This window comes from Phaseolus vulgaris, chromosome 11 (genome assembly GCF_000499845.2).
Source record: "Phaseolus vulgaris cultivar G19833 chromosome 11, P. vulgaris v2.0, whole genome shotgun sequence".
Classification (NCBI taxonomy): Eukaryota; Viridiplantae; Streptophyta; class Magnoliopsida; order Fabales; family Fabaceae; genus Phaseolus; species Phaseolus vulgaris.
Window position 1 is genome coordinate 10,007,022 of NC_023749.2, and position 25,853 is coordinate 10,032,874.

At 32.2% G+C, this 25,853-nt stretch overlaps 4 protein-coding genes across 5 annotated transcripts; 2 read left to right on the forward strand and 2 right to left on the reverse strand.

The window, feature by feature from the left end:
• Positions 1–255: 255 nt before the first annotated feature.
• Positions 256–3,335, forward strand: LOC137818067 (probable CCR4-associated factor 1 homolog 9). 2 transcript variants are annotated; one of them, XM_068621294.1, is made up of 4 exons: positions 256–1,522; positions 1,967–2,049; positions 2,854–2,960; positions 3,226–3,335. In XM_068621294.1, exons 1-2 carry the CDS (start codon positions 715–717, stop codon positions 1,993–1,995), a joined length of 837 nt encoding a protein of 278 aa, XP_068477395.1. In that variant the 5' UTR covers positions 256–714; the 3' UTR covers positions 1,996–2,049; positions 2,854–2,960; positions 3,226–3,335. The 2 variants fall into 2 exon arrangements, with proteins under 2 accessions (XP_068477395.1, XP_068477391.1); XM_068621290.1 differs by having other exon boundaries at positions 2,854–3,335.
• Positions 3,336–8,764: 5,429 nt separating this feature from the next.
• On the reverse strand, positions 8,765–9,786 carry LOC137818100 (transcription repressor OFP6-like). Its single transcript, XM_068621331.1, has one exon. It carries the CDS (start codon positions 9,507–9,509, stop codon positions 8,940–8,942), a length of 570 nt encoding a protein of 189 aa, XP_068477432.1. The 5' UTR covers positions 9,510–9,786; the 3' UTR covers positions 8,765–8,939.
• Positions 9,787–17,585: 7,799 nt separating this feature from the next.
• On the forward strand, positions 17,586–19,350 carry LOC137818094 (uncharacterized). The gene is made up of 3 exons (XM_068621318.1): positions 17,586–18,096; positions 18,745–18,936; positions 19,029–19,350. Exons 1-3 carry the CDS (start codon positions 17,866–17,868, stop codon positions 19,185–19,187), a joined length of 582 nt encoding a protein of 193 aa, XP_068477419.1. The 5' UTR covers positions 17,586–17,865; the 3' UTR covers positions 19,188–19,350.
• Positions 19,351–19,626: 276 nt separating this feature from the next.
• Positions 19,627–25,622, reverse strand: LOC137818048 (transcription factor E2FB-like). Its single transcript, XM_068621273.1, has 14 exons — positions 25,186–25,622; positions 23,834–24,023; positions 23,581–23,640; positions 22,308–22,393; positions 22,139–22,227; positions 21,988–22,042; positions 21,594–21,646; positions 21,439–21,489; positions 21,288–21,336; positions 21,138–21,203; positions 20,971–21,047; positions 20,597–20,816; positions 20,272–20,338; positions 19,627–20,122 (listed from the first exon to the last, which is right to left on the reverse strand). Exons 1-14 carry the CDS (start codon positions 25,381–25,383, stop codon positions 19,989–19,991), a joined length of 1,395 nt encoding a protein of 464 aa, XP_068477374.1. The 5' UTR covers positions 25,384–25,622; the 3' UTR covers positions 19,627–19,988.
• Between the last annotated feature and the right edge of the window lie 231 nt (positions 25,623–25,853).

Consider the following 25,853-nt stretch of genomic DNA (forward strand, 5'->3'; position numbering starts at 1 on the left):
CTCTGGATCAATAAAGTAAATATTAATCACACGTTTTAATAGCCACCACCCTCGTAGCCTAGAAAGATGCATATTTTTGGATTTTAGCGGAAGTGATAAGTCTATATCTAAGAGAAAATCTATGTACTGTATATAAAATAAAATCTAGTTCCTTCAATTTTCTTTTCAAGATTTTATTTATATATTATCTATAAAATATTCTGTACACTTCAATATCTATGCATTTATGGAAAGGAGTAAAAATTATAAATAAAATCAGGAATGATATAAGAATTTTATTTGAGGAAAAAAACATTATAAAGTAATAAAGAAGGAAACTGTTAAATAAAAAGAGTGATTTTATTGGTTGACAAGATAATGAGTTTTAGCTGTAATCCAAAGAGAATAAAGAAAAAAACAATATAAAATAAGGTGCCTAATCTGACCGAGTCTGGCATTGATTCATTCAGCATTGGTTTGTTGGGTCAAGGTTTCTCACGCGTTGAATCTTGACGCTTTTCTTCCACATTCACGCATTTTTACACTCAACTTACACACACTCTTCTTTCTTTAATCCAAAAACCACTTTCCAAGCAACATCTTCACATCCTTCTCCCATCTCATATAAAACCTCACTCATCACTCTCTCTTTATCCAAACCCATTAACCGAAAATCAAAACTCAAGATCCACTTCCAAAGGTCACCTTCTCAATTTTCTGAAACGGCATCGAACTATGGGCGTGTTCAGCGAAGACCAGAATCCAATTGTGATCCGTGAAGTATGGGCTTCCAATATAGATTCCGAATTCGAATTCATCCGCGAACTCATCGATGACTACCCTTTCATCTCGATGGATACTGAGTTTCCTGGTGTGATTTTCCGGCCTCATGTGGACTCCAACAAACCCTACAACCACCGCACGCGCCGCCCTGCTGACCACTACCGCCTCCTCAAGTCCAACGTTGACGCGCTCAACCTCATCCAGGTCGGCCTCACTCTCACTGACTCTGCCGGAAACCTCCCCAGCGACGCCGGAAATCGCTTCATCTGGGAGTTCAACTTCTGCGACTTCGACGTGGCGCGTGACGCCTACGCGCCGGATTCCATCGCGCTCCTCCGCCGCCAGGGGATCGACTTCGAGCGCAACGCCGCTGACGGTGTGGACTCCACGCGCTTCGCGGAGCTGTTGATGTCTTCAGGACTCGTGTGCAACGACGCGGTAAGCTGGGTCACGTTCCACAGCGCTTACGATTTCGGGTATTTGGTTAAGATCCTTACCCGACAGGATTTACCGACCCGGTTGGAGGATTTTTTAAATATTGTGAAAGTGTTATTCGGAGATAACGTGTATGATGTGAAGCACGTGATGAGGTTCTGTGATACACTCTACGGTGGTTTGGACCGGGTTGCTCGGACGCTTAACGTGGACCGTGCTGTAGGGAAGTGCCACCAGGCTGGGTCAGACAGCTTGCTGACCTGGCACGCCTTCCAGAAGATTGTGGATATTTATTTTGTTAAGGGTGAACACCAAAAGCATGCTGGTGTGTTGTTTGGATTAGAAGTTCTGTGTTAATTACAAATTTATAAATCATAAATAATAAAGATTCAATTGATTGATTAGTTATTCGTTTGTTGTTGTCGAATGTCTAACATGTGGTTTGAATGCAAATTAAAACTTTACAATTAAGCAAATTACAGCGCGAAGCAAGGTATTGTCAGTGGCATAATTGCATGTGGGAAGTTGTCAAAAAAATGAAAACTTAGCAATTAAGTACTTTACAGTGTTACGCAAAGTGGTGAATATTATGATTCTCTAAGGGGTTGATTTTCATTTATCAGCATGATCATATATTCAATGCATGAACACAATCATTGTGATTGAAAGTGAGTTTATGCTCAACTTTTTATGATGTTTCAGACCATAAACTGAACAAAACTCTGCTTCTGCTAATGGAAATTGTTTTTATTTGTTTCATTGGTTTCAGCCTACTATTGGCTATTGCCAGAGACATAATTGCGAGTTGGTGTTGCTTAGTAGAGTTCGCAGAATCCAAGGGTGCCTGCGGCTGTAAGTAGATTGTGCTGAGTTTTTTGTTCATAGGTTCTTACATTTTTAGTGCAATTCTTCTCATTACTTGATAGATATAAACAGTTAAATATTCTCAATGTAGAATGATAGTGTGTAAACTCCATTCATTTTACAGATACTGATTTTTTTGGCACTTTATTCTGGATACAGATTTTGCAAACAAATTCTACCAACATGCCATTTTTCTGGAACGTAATCTGTTTATAAGACATAAATGTTAAAATTGAATGTTAGACCCACAATATGTTTTTTAAATATGTCGATTTTTCAAACTGGTATGGTATTTAGCTATTGGTTAAGTTAAATTAGATTAAAAGTTTATTATCTGTCGCTATTTTCAAAATATGTTATGTATTTACGATTGTGTTGTTCATACCTGCAGTTATCTAATCGTTTATTTGATTATCCCCTTATTTCCAAATGGTTGTGGCACTGCGCAAATATACTTGTGTTTGTTTTATGATCTTAAGGATATTTATGCTTATGAGCCAAAGAATCTGCCGATTGCAAAAGCGGGCTCTGAAGTTACTTTTAAGCTTCCTTTAAAGAATTCCTAGTTTCATGGACTAAGATATGAGAAAATGTGGCATAATATGCATAATAGTTATGAGCTTTTGTGTAATGCTTATGGTGGTCCTCTTGAACTTTGCAACTTCTAACTTCGGTTTATTTTTAATTGGATTTTATTCTCTCCTATTTTCTTAATGTAATACTGTCAGTTTTGCTTCCTTTTCTGATATCCACATAACGGATTCTGGGATCTCTCTGGTGATTTGGCTGCAGATATTTATTGCAGATGTTTGGAAAATTAGTCACTGATTAGTCTGGTTTCCAGTGTCATTCTCAAGGCATTTTCTCTTTACTTGTGTTGTAAGGAGTGGTGCGAAGAGGTATTGCTCTTCCATTTGTTATTCGCTTTTGATACTTATACTTGCTGTTCATGACAGGGGAATTGAATCATAATTTCCATTCAGGCCATGAGTTTGGTGGTCAAATTGGTTAGGTGTCTGTGTTCTTACAATCCACAACCCCACCCCTTTTGTATATATGGAGTTAAAAAGCTTTGATAAAAATGCAACTAATATTTGGAGATTCCTTGCAGCATTTAAAATGCATTTTCTTTTAGTTTTGAATTCTGAATTGGCTTTTGTGTAGGTGTTAGCATTTGACTTAAGTGTAACGTTAGTGGCATATGACCTAAGGAACTGTATTTGAAAGTGTATCGAAAATAGTCTTCAATGAAAGAGAGGTGACTAATTAGTAAAGACCATTGTTGCATAATTAGTTTTGAAGCTGTTGCTACTTGCAGGCAAGCATTTAGAAGTGAATGACTCTTTATTATCATAGCCTAATACTGGTAACCTGAAACCCCAAATTGAAAGTATACTGAAAGAATATTATAAAATGAAGTTATTTTTAATAATGAAAATAGTTAATTATCAACTGTTGTGGAGAACCATGGTTATATCCGGGAATAACAGTCATCTTCCAAAGTGTGGAATGTTTGACCTCGGAGTCTGAAAACAAAAAATGAGTATATGTGGATGCTGGATATAATATTTATTTAGTGGCAGCCAGACACAATTTAACCTTATTTTAGTGAAGTAAGACAATCCTAAATATATTATCCGACATGTCCATGTTTCACGTGCTTCTTAATTCCAGTGGCATGTTTGAACATTCAAACCAGCTAAATCATATGAAAGTTCATTGAATCAGTCACCGTCGTTGACCTTTCAGAGGCTCAAAACACATGTCAAAAGGCTTAGCTTCAGTATTCCCACTACAGTCCATAACAAAAATTCTTTTTCACAACAGATGTTTTGTATACTCAATTTTTTCTCTTAATTTTATCTATAAAAAATAATAATTAGTTTAATATATCAGTATAATAATTTTTTTTCTAATTTTATTGTTGAAGGATTATGGTTATCAATTTAATAATTTCTTTTATCAGTTTAATCATTTATCTTTTCTTTAAAACTATCAATTACAACATTATTAAATAACTTGTTTCAAGCTCGACTTCTTTATCTTTCTAACTTTTCTACTATATGAAGACAACTCTCATTTTCACTAATTTTTTATTCTCTTTTTTACATATACACACTCTCTTATTCTCATTTTTTTTTTCTATTTCTCTTTCAATATTTTGATTAATCCCTCTGCAAAAATATTTTTTTTATTAAATTTAATTTTTTTTCTAATTTTTTTCCAATTTTGTTTTAATAAATGTATTATATTTTTGTACATATGTTTAGAATATTATAGTATAAATATTTAAAAATTGTGGATACACTTTATGATAACGTGTGTCCGGTAGTAATTTAATAGTAGTTTTATAATTTTTGTCTGGCTTTCATTTACTTTTATAATTCACTTTCATTTGTTACAAAATATATTTTATGTTTTTGTTTTAAGTTTATGGTGTCTTTAAGTTTTCCTGAACCCTATGGTGGTAAATGCACTTACGTTTAAAATTTTCATAAATGTAGAAGTTAAAAGGTATTTTATATACCCCTTATCTTTTAATTAATTGAGTCGTTAAAGACTATAAAAAAAGTCGAGTTTAAGTTATAAAGCATATAATATTTTAGAATAAAATATTGGTTTAATTACCTTTTTCGTCCTTATATTTATAGCCAATAGTCAATTTGGTACAGTGGTTTTTAAAAAATTCAATTTGGTCCCTAAGTTTTTTAAAATGTATTCAAAATGGTCCTTTCTGTTAAATATCACCAAACGGCGTTAAGTGGTGTTTATGTGGCAGACACGTGTAAGTTACGTGGATTGTGCTTACATTACTTTGGTGAATATTGAATTAGGGTTTAGGTTATTCAAATTGGGGATTTCGAATTTCTGATTTAGGGTTTCTGATATGAGGATTGCTCCCCTGGTTGGATTCTATGGTGCGCTTCCCTGCTTTGATTCCATTCGGAGGTGTGCTCCCCTCATTCGATTCTGTGATCCCCTACATCATAAACAACTCTGTATATGTTCTCTAAAAGTAATAAAAAACAGAACCACTCTGAAATTAAGTCAAAAATTACTAACCTTATAAAGGAGCAACCACAAAACGACACCACGGTCTGGATTGCAATTGCTGCCCCTTCACCACCTCTGGACCGCACCACATAATCGCTCCTCCAAATCGACCATGGGAACGCAACTCACCATCGTAACTCACGATCACACCACAGAATCGAATGAGGGGAGCACACCTCCGAATGGTGTCTGCCACATAAGCACCATCCACGTAACTTACACGTGTCTGCCACATAAGCACCACTTAACGTCGTTTGGTGATATTTAACAGAAAGGACCATTTTGAATACATTTTAAAAAAATTAAGGACCAAATTGAATTTTTTAAAAACCACTGTACCAAATTCACTATAAATATAGGGACGAAAAAGGTAATTAAACCTAAAATATTTGTCGTTTGGTTTGTGGCATTTTAAATGAGAAAGTTCAGGTCACTCCACTCCTTTGGTCTATATTAAGGATTTATTTTTTATATTTAAAAAGTTTTATATTGCATAGTTAGAAGTAGAGATTAATAATAATTTATATTTAAATTCCTTTTTGTCCCACCAAAATATTTTTTTAAGATATAATCGGATTAAAGTTGCTATGGTCCTCACAAATAAAAAAAAAATATTGAAAAAATATTATTATAAAAGTATAATGTTTGTATGGACAAAGTGGACCTAAATAGTATTTGATATCAGAGCTATAACAATTTGCGGTGTCAGTCGCTTGGTCGCTCCCTTGTTCTTCAATACTCCACTTCAGACTTCAGGACTCCTTTTCCTTAATTCCTTAACATTCGGTTAGGATTGACCTGCAAAAGGTACTCTGACGATCAAGTAAGTACTCTGCGTGAGGAGTATATAGTGAGAACTAATCAAAAGCGTGACTTACTCCATTGTAGAAGGTTTATTTATAACATGGGTCAAATTTAGCTTGTATCAGTGTTAGCTGATTTCTAGGTCAGTTACCCTGATTTCTCGAGACATTATCCAAGTTTGATGGGATGTGATCCTAATTCTTAGGGAGTTTCCACAACTACCTTAACTATTGTTTATTACAATTATGCTTTAAATATATTTTTGACCGGTTGGTCGGTCACCGAAATCGAGTGACGTGATTCGTTCAACACCCGACCAATACCAATACGTATAATATATAATTCGTAATTAAATGGTTGATTCATACTATGTAGTATTTTCCTTTTAATTCCTTCACTTTTTTAATTATGGATAAGATAGGAAAAATAACTCATTTTCCTTATTCCAAAAAAATATTAAAAAAAATCTTATTTTCCTTTGTATTAGTTTTTATTTAAAACTTACTCTTCGATTACAATATCAGAACAATTTTCTAGCTTATGTTAGTCATGTCATTATTTATTAGGAAATCCAAGTTTAAAAAAAGTTGAATAGGAGAATTATTAGGGATTGCAATGCGGGTTGTTCCGTCCCGTGTTTAGTCCATAAAGTATGGGTCTGATTAATATATTCCGTATAAGGAATGTGGGCTAATTTCACTAATTCATCCCTTATAAGAGGTAGTCTGTGGGCTTGCGATCCATTCCATAAGGAAAATATTTTTAAAAAAATTAATTTTTCATTAATTATAAAATAACATATTTTTGCTGCTGAAAAATTAAAATTTTATCCTTGTTTTAATTTATTAATTAAGATAAAAAAATATGAATTCAAGTATGAGGGTGATTATAAGGTTTGATTACAAATAATTAAGTTTTGTTTTGTATCTATTTTCCCTTTTTATATATATATATATATATATATATATATATATATATATATATATATATATATATATATATCAGAATACCTATCAAATCAAAGTTTTGTTATAAAAATATTTTAATGAAAATAACTAATTTGTTAACAAGTATCTTATTGAAATCTTTTCTTTATATTATTTTTTTATTAATAAATTTTAAATATAAAATTTTACTTAAAATTAAGTTCACCGTCACTCTATATTAACTCTTTTAGATTATTATAACAAAACATTCATTTTTTTTACATTAAATTTAATTTTTTAATGATAAAATAAAGATCACTCTACAATAATAGATGAGTAGGATATGATTTTTTTTTAATAAAAAATAAAATAATTATTTTTTTATTTATGCGGATCAACACGTCCTGTCCCACCCGACGGTTGACTCGCGCGAGTTGTGAATTATCCGCAAGTTAGGGGACTAAACTAGTGAGCCCACCCCACATTTTTTATAGTGGGCTGTGAACTGACCCGCATGATTCACCCCAGATTGTTATCCCTAAGGAGAATAAACCCACATGAACAAATTTTTGGAAGACTAATTTTTTAAAAAAAAAAGCATAACTGAAAAAATAGAGTAACTATCCCTGAATTTTAAGGAAACTTTACAATTTCTAGTATATTAATTTTTATACGTTCCAACAAAATTATTTCTTAGTATAATATATCATGCTATTTTTATAGATTCACAGTGTGAAAATTAATAGTTCAATTTCTCTAGATGAAAACTATACCAATGTGGAGAAATGAAATGCTTTGCCATGACCCATTTCGATGTTGTGATTATGTAAATGTTTGGTAAACTTTAACTTTTAGAGAAGTTTCTTAATTTTTAAATAAAACATCTTTCAAAGCTATTTTAAATATAAAATAAAAAAGACAATCTAAATTTATGAGCTTTCAGAATCCAAGTTTCAGAAAAGTGTTAGATGGAGGAAAAGAGGAAGCTTCGGTCCCTTAATAAAATTGATGAGCGTCCTTATTGGATAAGAATTGTTGTCCTAATTGCATCAACCCATCTGCTAATAATGCTTTCTTCACTCAAAAGATCAAATTAAAGGTACAGTGTTTCTTAAGTTTGGGTAACTATAATTAACACTTTCCATTTCAAACTTTCAATTCTAAGCCCCATATCCGTCCTCTTACGCTATTAGATTAGATACTTTAACTAACTATTAATTACTTTTCAAATATATCTACCACAATTATAATATATGAATCAGGTTTTGTTATCAGTACAGCATTGTTAAATGTTCTAACAAATTTGCACTCTACAACTATTTTAGGTCGTAATTTACAATTATTTAGGTACTAATTAATTTCATTCCATGATAAAAATGTTATTTTGAAAACTTTAAAAAAATAGAAAAAAATATTACTTTCACTGATTATTGAAAGACATTAATTATTAATAAAAAATATTTTTCAATTTTAATATAAGATTGTGAACGTATCTAACACTCTTAATACTATTAATATTTTTCACTTTCTCAAGCATTAGGTATAAAGTATCAACTTTCAATATATATATATTAATCATTTGAATTAAAAGTATCATAGAGAAAAGTGATACAACCACTTGCGATTCTGAAGCTCCTCAAGCTTTTATACTCATCAACCAAGTCCCCAACTTCAACCCCACATACTTATTTCTGCATTACTTATGAAAGAATGAAGAAGGAAGCCAAATTAAAAACCATGATGTGTACATGCATCTTCTTCCCACGTGTGAATTCAATGCCTGCACATGGCCTAGACACATGTGTGGCCTATCAGCATCAGCTTCCATGGTGATGAAGGAGTACTTGTGTAACCACAAACAAGCTCCATAGACACCACCAATGAAAACAATGCAATATCAATATCAACACATGAAAAAGTGAGAAGAATAAATCATCATTGTTAAATCAAATCATAAAAGGTTGCGATTAAATCTCAAATCATGTAACTTTCTTAAGCAAGTATGAAGTCTATTGGATACAAAGTGGAAAGTGTTTGAGAGTAACTTGCAGAAACAGTTTTGATTGAATCCATATGATTGTATATGGTCTGGATTTACTCTTGGCCACGATCACTTGCTCTTTTGAACCACGAGGGAGAAGGTTCAGACGCAGCCGGAGTGGTACTAACCTTGCGAGGAAAGGCTTCTTCGCAGATGGCGTTGAAGGCTTTGACGATGACGTGGTGGTTACATGGTGCATTCAGGTGAAGAAAGCATTGCAGAAGATCTTGAAGATCGTCCTCTGACTCGATCTCTTTCTCAAAGATCATTTGGAGCATGGAGTGTCTGAAATCATGATATGGGTTGGAAGAGTCCTTCTCAACGGCCACACTATCCACAAGAGGGCTTCGTTTGAGTACAACGTTGTTGGTATTGTTGGGATCATGAAAAGTCTCGGATTCGGATACTGTGGTAGAGGTGAACTCTTCTTCATCTAGGGGTTCCATTGAAGTGGTGGAAGAGGCCATGCTGCTAAGGTTGTTTGGGTTTTGGTGAGAGTGGGAGGTTTTGGGTTTTGGGGTTGGGTCATGCACTTCAGAGGCTTTTGTTTTGCTGCAACCACAGCTTCCGTTTGCTGTGAACACGGTTCTAAGAAGACTTTTCTTGGTGGAAGACATGAACATGGAAAGTTAGTTAAGATAAAGAAAGAGGGGTAAAATATATAGAGGGAGAAAAGAGAAGAGAGGAGTATGTTTTTGCTTTGTTTGAGGTATGAGTATGAGAATGGACAAAAGTGGAGAAGGTAAATGGGGGTGTTGGTAGGATTGCTTTTCAAACTAAGGTTGTGGTGAGAGTTAGCAGATTGAGGTACAAAGCAGATAAAGTGGTGAATTAAAGTAGTGTCCTTGCAGAGGAAGGTGGGATTGGAAGTGTGAGTCTCTTTCGGAAATGTTTGGTGAAAAAATGGGGTGGAGTTTAAGGAGTTTAAAGAGAGGATTTATCAAGGTATTTAACTTGACGTAGGAGTGTAGGAGATTAATCATTTGATGAATCTTTGAGGCACAAAATTGTTAAATATATGAGAAATAATTCAACGACAACTCTAAATTTGAAATGGTAATGGTGCCGTCCTTACGTTCTTCAATTTACAATAAACTTCTTGCGTCATAAAAATAGGAAAATTACCTTATACTGAAAAGGAACATTGTTTTCTTAATAAAGTTGCCTTCTAAGGAAACAAACATGCTTCTTCCAAAATATGTTTTGCCGCTCAAGTTTTGTCTTTATATCTTGTCTCATATTGTGGAGCATAAAAATAAGCTAATTAATAGTTAATAAGTTACTAATAACTAACTCATAGTCCTTCCTCAAGGTGGCCACATATATACAAAGCTTAAGTTTATTGACATGGCGGTCATATACAAAGTGTAAGTCTATCCTTAAGGCGATCACATATATATAAAACGTAAGCTCGTCTACATGGTGGTCGCACACATACAAATCGTAAGTCCGTCTACATGGCGGCTGCACACATACAAAAGAGTAAGTCCGCCTACATGGTGGTCGTACACATACAAAAGCGTAAGTCCGTCTACATGGCGGTCGCACACATACAAAAGTATAAGTCCGTTTACATGGCGACCACATACAAAGCATAAGTCCATCTACATGGTGGTCGCAAAGTGTAAAACCGCCTATGTGGCGGCCATAATAGTCACATGAGACTTTAGTATTAAGACTGATCCTTTTGCATGGACATAAAAGTATTTGATTACGACGTAATATTTTCCAGAAGTTTGATAACGATATTAAGATTTTTAGTCACTAGTAACCACAAGTGAAGAACGGTTGTTAAGAATATGAGTATGAATCAATTTCTTTTATTAACTATTGGATTCAAGTCTTGATAAAAATAGCTTAGAGTCAATATGAATTAGGAAACTCAATTGGTTGAACATTAAGAAGAATTATTCAAAAGATTTGCATAATTTATTTTTGTTACATAAACTTCTTCACCTATTTGGCTTGAGGCTGGGGTTGTAAATCGTCCTGGATGTGGGGCAGCTACATGTCCATGGTAGTAATGACACATCGTTGTTTAAGCCTTTGCACTCCTCGGCTCAAGGTTGAAGGGTTGTGAATCATTCCATATGTGGGGCGACTATGCACATGATTGGGGGACGGTCATTGGGAGAACGTCTCGATTAGGTTGTGGTCTTGAGGATAGAAATTTTATAATGATTAGTTACAATTACCTTGATATCAAAAGAAAATTATATATCATTAGTAATTCAATAAGACACTTTAAGAAATACAAAATATAATTCTAGATAATAAAAATAACATACTCAAACTACAAGAGACACACGACTAAAGATAAAAAGACTAAAGATAAAAGACAAAAATTTCTATAAAAAATGAACAAGAGAGAGATAATCTAGAAATTACTGTTAGAAGTCCCACATCGACTAGAGATTAGAGTATTTTATTATATATAAGTGAGTGCAAACCTCAATCCGTAAACCGGTTTTATAGGGTTGAGTTAGGCTTAAAATCTACTTCGTAATAATTATTCACCTAACTTCTTAAAATTCTCATAGCTTATATATGAGTAACCTAGAGTCCCAATATTCTCAAACTAGATAACTTGTAAATATTATTACATTGAATAAACTATATTTTAAACTTTATCTTATAATAAAATAATAATTTATTATAAAATAATTATCTGATAGAATGAAGTGGAGATAGATATAGCTTGTTGTAACATGGGATAACATTATAAAAGGTCTTTTTTTATTGTGACATCATTTATTCAACTACATGCCCCTTGCTGCTGTATTATTCTGTGCCAGCTATACGTCAGCTACTACAGCATACTCAAATAACCCATTGTTCCTAGGATAAAAAAATATCAATTTACTTCCTGTATAACAATTTTAAATTAACTTCTAAATCATAGTTAAATATAAAAAAAATCCAAATAGTTTTATTTTAAAGTTATAAACTAAACTTTAATGATAGGAAGACCTATTTAAAATTAAAGGTGAATATAAAAGATTGAAGTTATTTTGTCGATTCTTTTCAATTTTTTTGGTGCACATAAAAGAGAATGAAAGCAACCAAATAGGATTCTCACTACCAATTCAGAGGACCTGAGCACTTGAGTAGATTCACTGTTAAGAATTTAAGTTTGCATTAAATAAAAAGATAAATGAGCAATATATAAGAAAAAGATATATAAATTTACTATCTTAATATTTTAAATTAAAGATAGTGTTATAATTTTGTATATAAATTTTTCATAACTTATTCATGTAGAATTTTTTTTATGTAAGTTTTCAAGAAGAAGTAGGAATAGGTGTTGTACAACCAAAATAATTTAGGAATCATTATTGAAGATGTGTCGAAAATCGATAAGATATGATATTATTAACTCCTAAATAAATACGATGTTAACTCTTAATCAAAATCAAACATGTAAAACCGTTTATACTGTTATATTAATACGAAGTTAAACTTTCATCTGTACTTATCTAGATTCATTCGTACAGAAATTCAGTATACCTATAAATAAATTAACATTGAACAGGTAAGTCATATATTTAATAGTGTTTATTACTTAAATTCATTAAACTAATTTTAGCTTTGAATTACTTTTTATAGGTTTATCCCCTTCTTTTTTTATACCAAAACGACCCTTTAAAGAAGAACATCCCAAAATAATCCATTTTAAATTATTGACATTTAGGAATTAAATTGAAATAGTTTATAACCCCTACATTTCAATAAACTATAAAAATTCTCTAAAAACAGTTTCTATTTTTCACGTTTATTTATTGTTTCAAATAATTATTTTTATGTTATCACTAACATGTAATTTGATATTTGTATTTACATTTAATAATATCATAAATTAAATTCTATTTTTAATGATCTTCAAACTAAATATATATATATATATATATATATATATATTAGTAATGAATTTAGTTTTAGTTGTAGTCTTAGAAAAAAAATGAGTAAAACATTGTGAATAAATAATAAACAAGATATATAGTATAACCATATATTAGGAGTGGCAATTGCATTTAATTAGCCTATTAAAAATAAGTTAAAGGAGGATTAACTCATATAAAATTTGTGGGCTATTATGTCTAGTCAACGTATATGAGAAAAAAATTGAGAAAATTATTATCCTAAATTTGAGTTTCTCATAAAATTAAAGATTTATTAAAAATAAAAATTATAAAATTATTTATTTATTATTTTATTATTTAGTGTAACATACTATAAAAACATTGAAGTACAATAAAAAATATAATTTAAATTTGTAAAAATATGTATCAGTAATTAAATAATAAATAAAAATGTCTAGTCAAATTATAAATAATTGTCCACAATAATAAAATATTAAAAGAAAAAAAAACTTGTGTAGATAGCAGGGTTAAATCCTAAACCTGTGTAGGCTAAAATATTCAACTTGCTCTGTCTCTTTTATCGTGGGTTAGCCAACCCAATATTGCAGTGTGTATAAATATTAAACTTTATTCAAGGATTAAATTATATGTTAATAATCGCTATCTTAAACGATAAATAAATATAAAAAAAAAATACTTTTAGACCTTTTTTAAACAAATTCATTTAAGAATCAACTTAAAATTAGAGTACACTTTCAAAGCCAAATTCAGAATTTTTACTTTTCCATTACTAAAAAAAGTTGAGTTTGATATTAAATTTCCAAGATGATTATTTGTTGGTCAACATAATGGTAAGTTTACATGTGGCCCTTCTTCCATCGTTTGCTCTCTTTTTTTTGTGGAGAAATAATAGGTGTTGCCGTCTTATCCATAATTAGCTTTGAGTTTTGACATTAAAGTTTCACTAACTTCTCCTTACTTGTTTATTAGATGCATGAACATCTAGTTCATTGACTATGCCATTAGGGCTAAATCATTCCAAATTTCATAACATATGATGTGCATAACATCATTCCATAACACCTATATATGATGTGCATGCATATTGAAGATTTACCACACTAAAATCTCAAAATTGAATTGGTGGGTCAATAAATTAATCAATTTGGTCATGCAAAGAGCTTATTGTGCTTGTTGGAAGATCAACTTTCTAAACCATATGATGTAGCATTTGTTCATGGAACTTAGACAGCAAAGCTCAATCTCAATTATGCCACCAACTTTATCTTTAATGTTAAGCTTTTAGATTTAATCCCTTGGACCTAGTCTAGCAATTTCAGAACAATATATATAGAGAGATTTTAAACAATTTTTCAATGGGACATTTTTATTAATTAATTATCTCATTTTAAAAAATAAAAAAATTATAATTTGAAAAAAAAAAATTGATTCGGTAGATGGTATTGATAGAATCAATCATCGCATTTGAAATACTGTCTGTTTTCAAGTTTAGAATCCAGTCATAATTTTATCTTTAAAAGATACTTCAAATTATTAAAGATAAATTTTTGGTTTCAACTCCTAAATGATATGTGATTATATTCGATGTATCGGAACAAAATTATTTAAAACAACCTCTCCACTATTTGTATTTACCACGAATTAAAAAATTTGAGATTTTTTTTAACGCTTTAAAAATTATTGATAAATGTAAGTGAAAAAAATATGTTTTAGTTTTAAGTTATTATTTATTTTAACCTAATAGATAATTTAGAAATAACACTTTGTTAAAAATTAGCAATTTCAATATAATTTTTGGGACCCACTCATTGTCTTTGCCTTCTTATCATGAAAGTCGTTAGACATAATCATAGAACAATACTAATGACATTAACATTAGTAAGATAGGTTCTCACTAGATTTCTATATTTTCCAAAATATATAAATATTGCTACAAAATTTCCCCATTCTATAACTTTGATATTTGATATTTCCTTTCTTGTAGAAATCCTTGCAAAATCATCTATGACTTGTAAATTTCAGGATAGATGAGTATTACCACAAACCAACCCAAAAATCTTATTTAATCTTTAAAATCACAAAGACATCGAATTTTTTTTAATGACTATATTATTAATATAAAATATTTATTAATTTTGTCAACCTAATTTTATTAAAAATCTTAATTGATTATTATTTTAAAAAAATATTTTATTATTTTTTTCCTATCCGCAACATTGGAAAACTAAATAAAAGATCATTTATATAAAAAAAAACTAATGTTTAGTTATAATAAGATCGAAAATAACCATTTTATTATATTAAATATCAACCTAACGATGTTCCTAATTTCAAAATATTAAGGCAGTGCATTGGTATATCCTAACCATAAAACGATGGCAAAAATTATTATTATAGTCATTTAACTTTTTTCTATTTGGTCTTCTAACTTTTTTTTCTCTTTAATTTTGACTTTCTATCTTTTTGCTTAAGTTTCAATTTAGTCTAGTTTATCAATTATGACATTTTTCATAGTGTTAAAAATGTTAATTATGATTGTTTCTTTACCATCATAATTTTAATGAATCAGCCTAAATTAAAATCAAAGAAAGATTACTACAAAAAAGTTACACGACCAAACCTAAAAATGCTAAATTTTCTCATAATTGTGTATCTTAAACCCTAAAGTATATTTTGAAAACAAAAGTATAAAAAGAAAAGATAATAGAGTTGTGTGAACTTTTTACACTATTATATTAATTTCACATGGCTTAAGCTAACTCTTTGGAGGAATTAAGATGTGATGGTCAATTTGTACTTGTACTTACCTCACCCATGTGCTACTGCATCTCTTTGCCTAATTTTTTTTTTAATTTTATGTGTACTGTTATGGATATAATACATAAATGCAATAACTACGTGTTGTCATTCTAACTAAAAAAGATGTTAATAAAACCTAAATCCTTACATGTATTTTTTTTTTAAATTCTATCATTTTACACCAAAATAAAATCCAAGTTGGTGTACATACATACATAAAAGTCTACATGCTAGGAGTTAATCAAATCTTTTCAATTGGTGTTAGGTTGAGTAAGAAGAAGTCTAGAAGATCGAATATGAAAAAAAAAATCACTCTCGATGTTTTAAGATTTTGGATTGAAAATAGTGATAAATATTTAGATTTTAGATAAGTTTTTAACGAAGATATTTCATGTAGGTGTGTACTAGTAGCATTATGTAAAAATGAATATTTTAGGAAAAACACGTAATTAATGTTGGGTATGAAGCCAAGACCAATTGGATTAGGCTGATTAGACATCATGTTTACTGAGTGAGCTTAATCATTATATCTCTTCTATAATCTCTATTTAAAGATATCATTGTACTTGTAATTGGTGTGCAACAAAATAGAATGAAAACCTAATAGTTGCCCGTGTGGATGTAGATTGCAGTTGACGATCGAATCACGTTAAATCTTGATTCGTGATTATGTGTGTTGCTTGCACTTGTTTTTTTCCATCAATTAAAATCAATCAAATAGTTTAGTGGAATAGTATTAACAATAAATAAAAATTTTAAAAAAATGTTAAATACAGATTTGATAATAATGTTTACGTCTTTAATTATAAAAAGGTATAGCTACACAACTCATATAATAAAGAATGCAATAGTCTAAGTCATGGTAGTACTCCTATAAAGAGGCTATGTTCGGCAAAATTTAAATAACTACGAAGTCATTAACTTGTAATGGATTGTTTGATTTGAAAAAAATGTTTTCTTTTTTTTTATATAAATTTTAGTCAAAAAAATAAAATGATAATAATTTATTTTCACTATGTTTTTTTATAGTTTTTTAAAATAAAAATTGAAATTTGAAACAAAAAAGTATTTTCTGAAAATATTCTCAAAATCGTTAAAATCAAAAGTTCTCATACTATTTTTATGCTTATATTTTGTTTACATTATTAATCAATAAAATCCATCTCAATATTATTCTTAAAATAGTTTTTATAATAGGATTAGACTAATTTAAATTTTAAAAATTGGGTAAGGGATTTCCTTGAAAGGTTTTCTATGCTAAGTTTGGTTGGATAATGTAACAGAAACCAATTTTTGGAAACCAAAATAATTAGTTACAATAGTAACTAAATTAGAAACCATTTTAGAAACTTAAAAAAAATGGTTTCTAAATTAGTTTCTATTATTGTTAAATAGTTTTTAAATTGATATCTAATTAACAACCAATGTTTAACTATCAATTATTTAGATTTTAAATTTGGTAGCAAAAATCTAATTAGATATCAATTTAGAAACCATTTAACAATAATAAAAACTAATTTAGAAACCAAAAATTTATTTAGTTCCTAATAGCTTGATAAAAAAAAATATCTTCAAAATTGCAACATTTAAAATATATTTCTCAATCCAAAAATGTATTCTACCTTACGTAACCCAAAAATATATAATTCAAAATACAATTTTAGATTTTAATTGTATAAATCCAAAAATAGAGTGTATAGTCCAAAAAATTAAAATATATTTTTAGATCTAAAAATATAGTTTGAATTTTTGAAATATATAACATATTACTTAATTCTATAATCTAAAAAACTAAAATATGTACATATTAAACTTTTTCAACACCTAGATAAATATTCAAGAAGAAACATGAGGTGTAAAAAGCAATTGTACATTTCTCTTCATGCGGGGTGTAAATTACAATTAAAGTCCATAAAATTAATTTAAAAAAGAAAAAGAAAATACACGTTAACAAAACCCATTTATAAATATTAAAAGAAAAACCAATGAAAAAAAGAAGGTGCACAAATTGAGGAAGACGATGAGGAGGGTGAAAAACTTGTGCTTGTATTGCCTGCTACGTGTCCTTCTCTTGGGCTTATTTTTGGAAGCCCATTGCAATGAACACAGAAGAATTATGCCACTGAGTTCAACAAACTGATATTTTGTCTCATCGTTATCATTTACTATCTTTTCTCCTTTCTGGTTCAAGTGAGCTCACATAACATAAAACTTTCTGTCTCATTTTTTTTTCCTGCTTTCAATTTTGATCATCAAACAGCAAAATTGTTTGAGCATTAGGTAAGTTTGTGAGGAGCCAATGATGACCACATCACTGCTACTCCCATCACCCTCTTGTGCTTCTTCTATACTCAGTAGAGGGACTAATCGAATTTCCACTCCTGCTTCATTTCACACACTTAAGTCTCATGTAAAGGGCTTCAGAGTGCGAGCTCTTAGAGAGAAAACAGAGGAAATTGAAAACCCTTCACAGGCATCTTCACCTGAGGAAGTTGCACAGAAGTATGGCCTTGAAGCAGGACTTTGGAAGGTGCCCTTTTCTTTTTCTCGTCTATTTTGGCTTATCTAGGAGTTTAAGGTTGCTAATAGATTCCAGTTTCGTGAATCGTAGGTTTCTTGTTTTTGGGTGGTTTCTTGTTTGTGTGTAATTGTTGATAAGCTGCTTCTTTTTCTTGGCTTCAGTGCTAAGTATGTATTGGTTCCCACTCAATTGAATGTGTGGCAGAAAAGAAGCACAATTTGGATTGAACTTAGAGAAAGTCAAAAGTATAATCGAAGGATATGCCATGATATGATTTTGTTGCTGACATTTTGCGACAAAGGAAACAGAAACCTTGAAAAGAAATAGTTTCAAAACAGTGAGGCAAAAAGGACTAGTTTTGCTTGTCTAAATTGAATTCGGGTTGCTTCCTTGATTGCCTTAACTACAAAAGATGTGTCAGTTGATCAAATTTTTAACTATTTAGTCATAGCCTGTGAAGCTTCTGTGTTTATCCCTGAATTGTAGACTTTCTTTCCATTCTTCCTTTGGCCTCGTTTTAATTTTCTCCACTTTTTGGGGAGCAAATAATGGGTTGTGGGTGAATTTTTTACTTTAAAGAATGTTAAGTAATGAACCAATATTCAGTACCTTTTTGTACTCTTATCTAAAATGAAAAAAAAAAATGGTCTCTTGCAGATTTTCACGTCAAAAGAGGAAGGAAAGGATAATTCTGATCAACAGAACTCAAAGGCTGATCAAGCCAAGGATTTGCTAACAAAATATGGAGGAGCATACCTGGCCACCTCAATTACACTGTCATTGATATCTTTCGCACTTTGTTATGCACTAATTAGTGCTGGAGTTGATGTCCAAGCTGTGCTGCAGAAGGTGCAACACTAAAACAAAACCTAATGTAGATTGCAGTTTAATTCAAAACAAAATAATTGCTTCGGATTAATAAATTTCGTGTTTATCTTCAGATTGGAATCTCAGCTGATGAGAATGGCGAAAAAGTTGGTACCTTTGCTTTGGCATATGCTGCACATAAAGCTGCATCTCCAATTAGGTTTCCACCCACAGTGGCTCTTACCCCGATTGTGGCCGGTTGGATTGGAAAGAAAGTGGAGAAAGATAAGTAGGTTGTAGTGATACCTTCAAAATGCCAAACAATGTGCCCCTGAACATGCTTCTCTTTATAGTATCTCCATTTTTATAGCCAGATGAACATTAGTTTCCACACTTATGGGCATGTACATTCTTATTATTTCTTAACTATAATGAAAATTATGTTTAATGATATAAGTTCTGTATGGCACTAACGTCATAATTCGCTTGCATGAATGCATCCACCATTTTAGTAGAATCGCTATAATATAGCCCACTAATAAGATTTTGGTTATAGTCAATCAATCATTGGATAATCGAGGGAGGAACAGTAGTTACAAAGAAACGGAATGATCCTAAAATCCCAGATGAAATTTGTCGTTTCACCATCAGTGTGCTGAATTGCAGGCATAGCAAATATTGAAATGGACGAATGGTTAAAGCTGATAAAGCCTAGAAGCTTAACTCTTCTAATTTGCATTCCTAAGTTTTTTTATTGCTTGCAAAACATAAGGCATTGAACTAAGTACTAGAAAGCCAAGATTTAAAATAATATACAAAGATGGTTTCAGCAAAGTATCAAGATCTTTTTTCTTGAACTAAGGTCCCATGGGTTATGTAATATTTACTATACAATGAGCCAATTGATAGGTCACTCAGTTCCTCGGACTAAGCTTCTTGGAGAAACATGAGAAAACATCTTCATGGAACCTTCAATCCAACCACCAGGGCAATGTAGAGAGGATACAAAAGGATGATGGATGGATGTCATAGGTTCTCAGCAGGAAAATGACACCACGTTCACTTTTATATTCACAATGCATCCTTTGGAAGCTTCAACCTCCAGTAGGTTTAGATGCAGAAGACAACACTTCACCTACATTTGAAGGATGACTTGGGGTCGAAGTGTTCTCGCGAGTGATGCAGTAATCTTCTTGAAGCGGATCCAGTTCATTCCATTCAACTCCAGCTGTAAATGTAACAAGGAAGATTTAGAATATCACCAAGCCCGGATTCCTAATTTTTTGTGAAACTCCTAAACCCCTCCCCCTCCAGGTGTGTGTGGGTGCATGACGTATCTAAAGAATCAAATGGAGGCTAAGAAGTTTAGGGGGATACGTTCTGTTCTCCACATGTCAGTTATGCTAACATCAGCATCTGATAAAAGCCAGTAATCAGCTTCACTCTGCACAGAGAAATTTATTTCAAATAAGCTCCAACACTTGCGCTTTCATTTCTTCTATCAGAAACGATATTGACTCCGTGCTTACAAGTTACAACAAGGAAACATTACAAAAATTCATACAAAATGTGCAAATAGATGTGTGCACAATATTTGAAAGATAATCCCCCACAGCTTTGAGACCGTGTTGCCATAGATGTATTCTCGCATTAGAATCGTAATATGTAAAACAAATGTCTCACAGAATGAGGTGATACTCACAGCAACATCTGAAGGAACAATCTTCATGATCCCACTCACGAAATCCTGAGAGGTAGTAAACTCTGAACTAGGCCCGTGAAAATCTGGTCCCTGAACATCTATTCCTTTCCCTCTATCCTCCGGGACCACTGTTGATTGATGTTTGTTAACATCTGGACTAGATGGAAGTTTGGGTGCAACATCAACACCATTAATATCTTCAAACTTCTCTTCAAATTGACTAAAATGACAGAGAGAAAGAAGGGGAGGTCAGGAATCTAACTGTATTACATGTTGCATGAGAAGCATTATTGCCTCATATCAGGCACTGTCATCTGACCAGGCCATTGCAATAAACCCTTGAGGTAACTAGTTTTAGAATCATAAAAAAATACCTAACAAGGTAAACATCTATGGGGCCCATTGTGCTTCTGAGGACTATCCTGTATCTCCGCTGTGGATAATCAACAGCCTAAAAGAAAAAGGGGGATTTACGTTGAGAAAAATGCAATTGATATTTATTATTTAACTTCTACTAACTCTTCAAGCCCTCTCAAATTACCTCGTCAGGATCAGGGACCTCCAAAGTGGTGCCATGAGGAGCTTTAATTGCTATCAAGGTCTCATTCTGGCAGTAAAGACTAAGAGTTCAGTAAACATCCAAAACAAAAATTTATATTGTGACGCAAAGAACATAGATGAAGAAATTTACCTGGAAGCAGGGCAAATTTTTTATATCTTCCTCAGTAACAAAAAGCATCCTATGAATGTGGAAATAGATTAAAGAAACACATCAAATATAGTTATGCAAACAAAATGGCGGCCAAATAACACAAAGACGATAAAGGCAAAATGAATATTACCTCTCATTATTTTCATCTTCACTGAGCTCCCGCAGTCTTTCTTGCATCTCCCTGCAATAATTAATTAGATAACATAACTAGTCAAGGCATGGTTCCCAAACAGTATAGATGAATAAGCCAATGAAGATGAATATGCCAAGGCATGGTCCCCAAACCTTATTTGTTCATCTAACCGGCGTTCATCCATTGTTAAATTTTCAACTTCTGCCTGAAGATGAGAAACAGAAAGAAATCAAATGCGAACGGAATTTCAGGAATCAATATTATCTGTGAAGTATAATATAAGATAAATTATACAAAAATTCAATCCCAATACCATTGCAAAGAAAAATCTGAAATTCAAACGTCTGTAATTTGTCTCAATCAAAATAAATGTTTCACAGGCAATCTCGCATAAATTGATTTGACAACAGCTACCTCCAGTTAGAATATGAAAGTTTCTTGACAGGAAACCATAAATTGAATACATAATAATCAGGCTTTAAATGTTTCAATCCAAAGAAACCATCTCCATGTGAATCCCAAGCAGAAAAATGAATCCTTTCTAACCTGTAAACTAGCAAAATTATCATCAGCCTCTCCCGGTCTTGAAACATCCAGTCCCCTGACCAATAATCATCAAACGGGTCAGTAAAATAGTTTCAAACTTCAATACCTCAGAAAACAATTATGACAAGGACAGATGAATAGAAATTCCTACTTCCATTGAATTCGGTTCTTGAGTTTCTTTTCTATAAGGCCAATCCCTTCAAGAACGTTAGTTATATCATATATCCTCCTCTTTTGCACCTATAGATATAAAAAAAATGAACATCAAATTACCAAACTTTACAGCATGGAATCATTAGAGCATATGAAAATATATTAACCTCTAACGTGTCTGCAGCTTTATTCAGATCAAGGATACCATCCTCAGCTTGTTTGATCAAATTGATGAACTTCTTGGTCAACAGACCTATTTTTTTATGAAAATGATATATGTAGTAAATTAAAAAAAAAAGTATGGCAACTTTCTTTTGTAAGTAAAACATATTGAATAAATGAAAAATTACACTTTATCTGCCAGTAGTTTCCCCACTTTCAGATAAACCCACCAAACTGTTTTTTGTAACTGAAATCTCCTCAACTTTAGTTTAACTTGAAAACATTAGCTTCAGCTAACTTCAATGGCAATTCAACATTTACTTGTCCTATCCATCTAAGGTATGGGTTGTTGGTTTGATTATAAAAACTGAACCAAACTGTAATCAAAACTAATTAAAGAATCAGTTTATGAACGACACCACTTTTAGAAACCAGCTCTTCAAACTGTAATTAAAACCACTTCTGTCATTTCGTTAACCAGTTCATCAACTAACCGTGGGTGTGATACTTTATGCTGCATCAAAACAATCATGTTGTTGGATCTGCATGGTATTAAATGTAATGTAATATGGAGGATAGCAGTGACAGGGAGGATTACAGAGAAGGTTGTGCCTCTGTTGGTACTTGGTAGTGGCAGAGGAATAAGGCATTTTAGGAGGTTTTGCTAAAGTGACAGAGATTGAAAGTATGGACAACGACAAGGAGTCAGTCAGCTTTTAGATGGGTGGGGTGTGAGAGATAACATTTGCTGTAATTTAGTTTAGTTAAATCTGGTGAACTGAATTCAGTTGGTTAGGCTATTCGATAGAAATTGATTAATCTAAACAGCTTTTTAGATAGAATTGGTTAGGCTATTAGAAAGCTATTTACAATTTGGATCTTCTAGATGGGGTTTAGTTTAAGTTTGCAATTCAGTTTGGTTGAGTGGTTCTTTACCCATCCCTTTGGACCCACTAAAGTGTCTTTTATTTCTAGAGGGTAATGCATAAACTAAACAATTTTAGAGGATAGGTGGTGAAAATATTAAACTAGAATGAAATAATGAGTAAAATAGACAACCAGTGTAAATATTAATTGAAAAAATCATTGTTTTCAACTTAAAATATCTTGTGTGTATAAACTACAAGTTGTTGGGAGGGTTTAATACACAATGAAAGTTGAGGCCACTAAACGAGGAAGGATGAAACTACAAGGGATCAAAGGGAAATATACACCATACAGAATTGAATAACAATAAAACCTTGAAGATCAACAATGAACTACCAAAAGCTATAATACCTAAAGAGCTGTCATAACGACATGGACCAGCAGGAGTGAGATTATTGCCAGAAGGAGAGCCTGTCAAGTTTACAGAAAACAAAATTATCTAAATTTTTTGCATGCAGAAACACAAGTAAAGTATTTGATGGTGTATGTTAGTTGACAGGCAACCAAAATATTATTTACCTGAATTTTCTTCTGAAATCTATTCAAAATAAAAAAACATATAAACCTAGTATACAAAATACAATGTTTGGAAGATGATATTCACCAATATTTGAGCCTGGAGTTTGAGTTCCAAGTCTGTTGCATTTTGTCATCCTAGAGGATTTGCCACCCTTCCCTGTTTTTCCTGATACAGGTGTACGAAAAGGACTATTAGCTGGTTCAGTGGTTCCAGGAGTCATCCTGTCACCAGAATCAGCTTCAAAATCAGCCGCTTCACTCTTTCGCTTCAATTGCTGAAATGTGAAAATACAAACATTGCAATCAATAGAAATGAAAACAAACAGGACAAACTAGAATAGTAAAAATTACATTTTCACAAATAATTCACATACTATAATCATCTGACCATGGACAATCTATATTTGGGTCCAAAACATTGAAAGAAGTAATTGCAAAACAATATTTAATTAGAATGTTCATAAAGGAAAACAAAAGAATAACTCAATACTTGTGGAGATGTCCATCACAAGATTATGCATAATTCATTCTTTAACATGATCACTATCAAATCTATTGCTAGTTCGTAATCATTCAGTTGAAAATCTTTTTTTCCAGAGCCCCAAGGACAAGAGGACTAGGCATGGCACATGCACAAATATGTACAATTGCTTTCATCTGAAAGTATGAAAGGCACCCCAAAGGAATGTGTCCTAGAAAAATCATAATCCTTAACTGAAGAAGATATGGATGAAGTGACTAATATGTGGTCAAATCAAATGCCCAATAACCTATGCAATTGGCAGGCTCCAACTCCAATCTCAGGTTGAGTAAAATGATTCAAATTAGAAATAAGCAGGCCAAAAGTAAAAAAAGTATACATAATTACATATGAAGTCAATGGGGGCTGTCCACAAGTACTTCAAAGCAGCTAATACAACAAATAAATTTCCCCCTCCCACTTCCTCCTTTCCTCCTGAAATTGACCAATTTACAATCACACCATCAACAAGCACATCCTCTCAAGTTCCTCATTGCTCTAGTCACAAACCCAAAAACTTAATATCACCAAACAGGGTAAACAGAAGGAACAGTTTATCACCTTCTATACTCAACCAATTAATTCATACCCTGTATACAAACAAATCACATACACATTATATTTCCAATTCTCAAACACCTTAACTTGGGAAATCAAAATTCAATCACAACTACCACTTAACAAACCCCAAGTTACAATCTAGCTCCAGTGTCACCTACAAACTAATTCAGCCACTAACACCAACAAATTAACAACTCAGTAACTAATTAAACCCTTTAATTGAGCAGATCTCTAGTTCTCCACAAATCCTCCTAGCCACAAACACTGAACCACAAATCCCACTCTAACAACTCAACAGCCACCAAAATAATAAAAAAAAACAAAAACATAAAAAACGAAATTAGGGAAGCACTGACGGGAGTCTTGACGACCACGGCTTCGGCGTCGAGGCTGGGGCGGTGGTCAGGAGCGAAACGGTGGTAGTCTCCTGCGGCTGCGAAGGGCGGTTTCATGGAGGAGAAGGGTAGTTGGCGTTTCATGGAGTGCATGATCTGATCGGGCGGATTGGAGGAGGCGGTGGCGGCTGCGGCGGAGGGAGCGCGCGGGGCCGACATCCGCCGCGCGGAAGGGGAATCGGCGGGGTTTGAGAGTGGGAATTGGGGGAATCCGAAGGAATGGGAGGGAAACAGAGATCTGAGCGTTTGTTGGTTTCGGAAAATAAAAAAGCGGGAGAGAGAAAGGGAGAGGAAAACGAGGGAAAGAGAAGAACAAAAAAAAAAGAGAGAGAAGAGAAAGAAGAAGAAGAGAAGGGAGGGAATTTGGTTCGGATATAGATGTGGAGGGAAGCACTTGCTACAATAAATTCCTAAATAAATAAACTATGTATTATTATAATTATTTTTATTTGCTTTCACCGAGAGAGAAAAAACACCATCAATTATTATTGTTATCATTAATACTGTGATTTCTCAATTCATCTTCATCATCATCAACTAATAATATTTTTTAAATAATCATTATAAAATTTAACAAAATCATTGTATAAACCAATTTAAAATAGAATTGAATGATTGAAATGCAACTT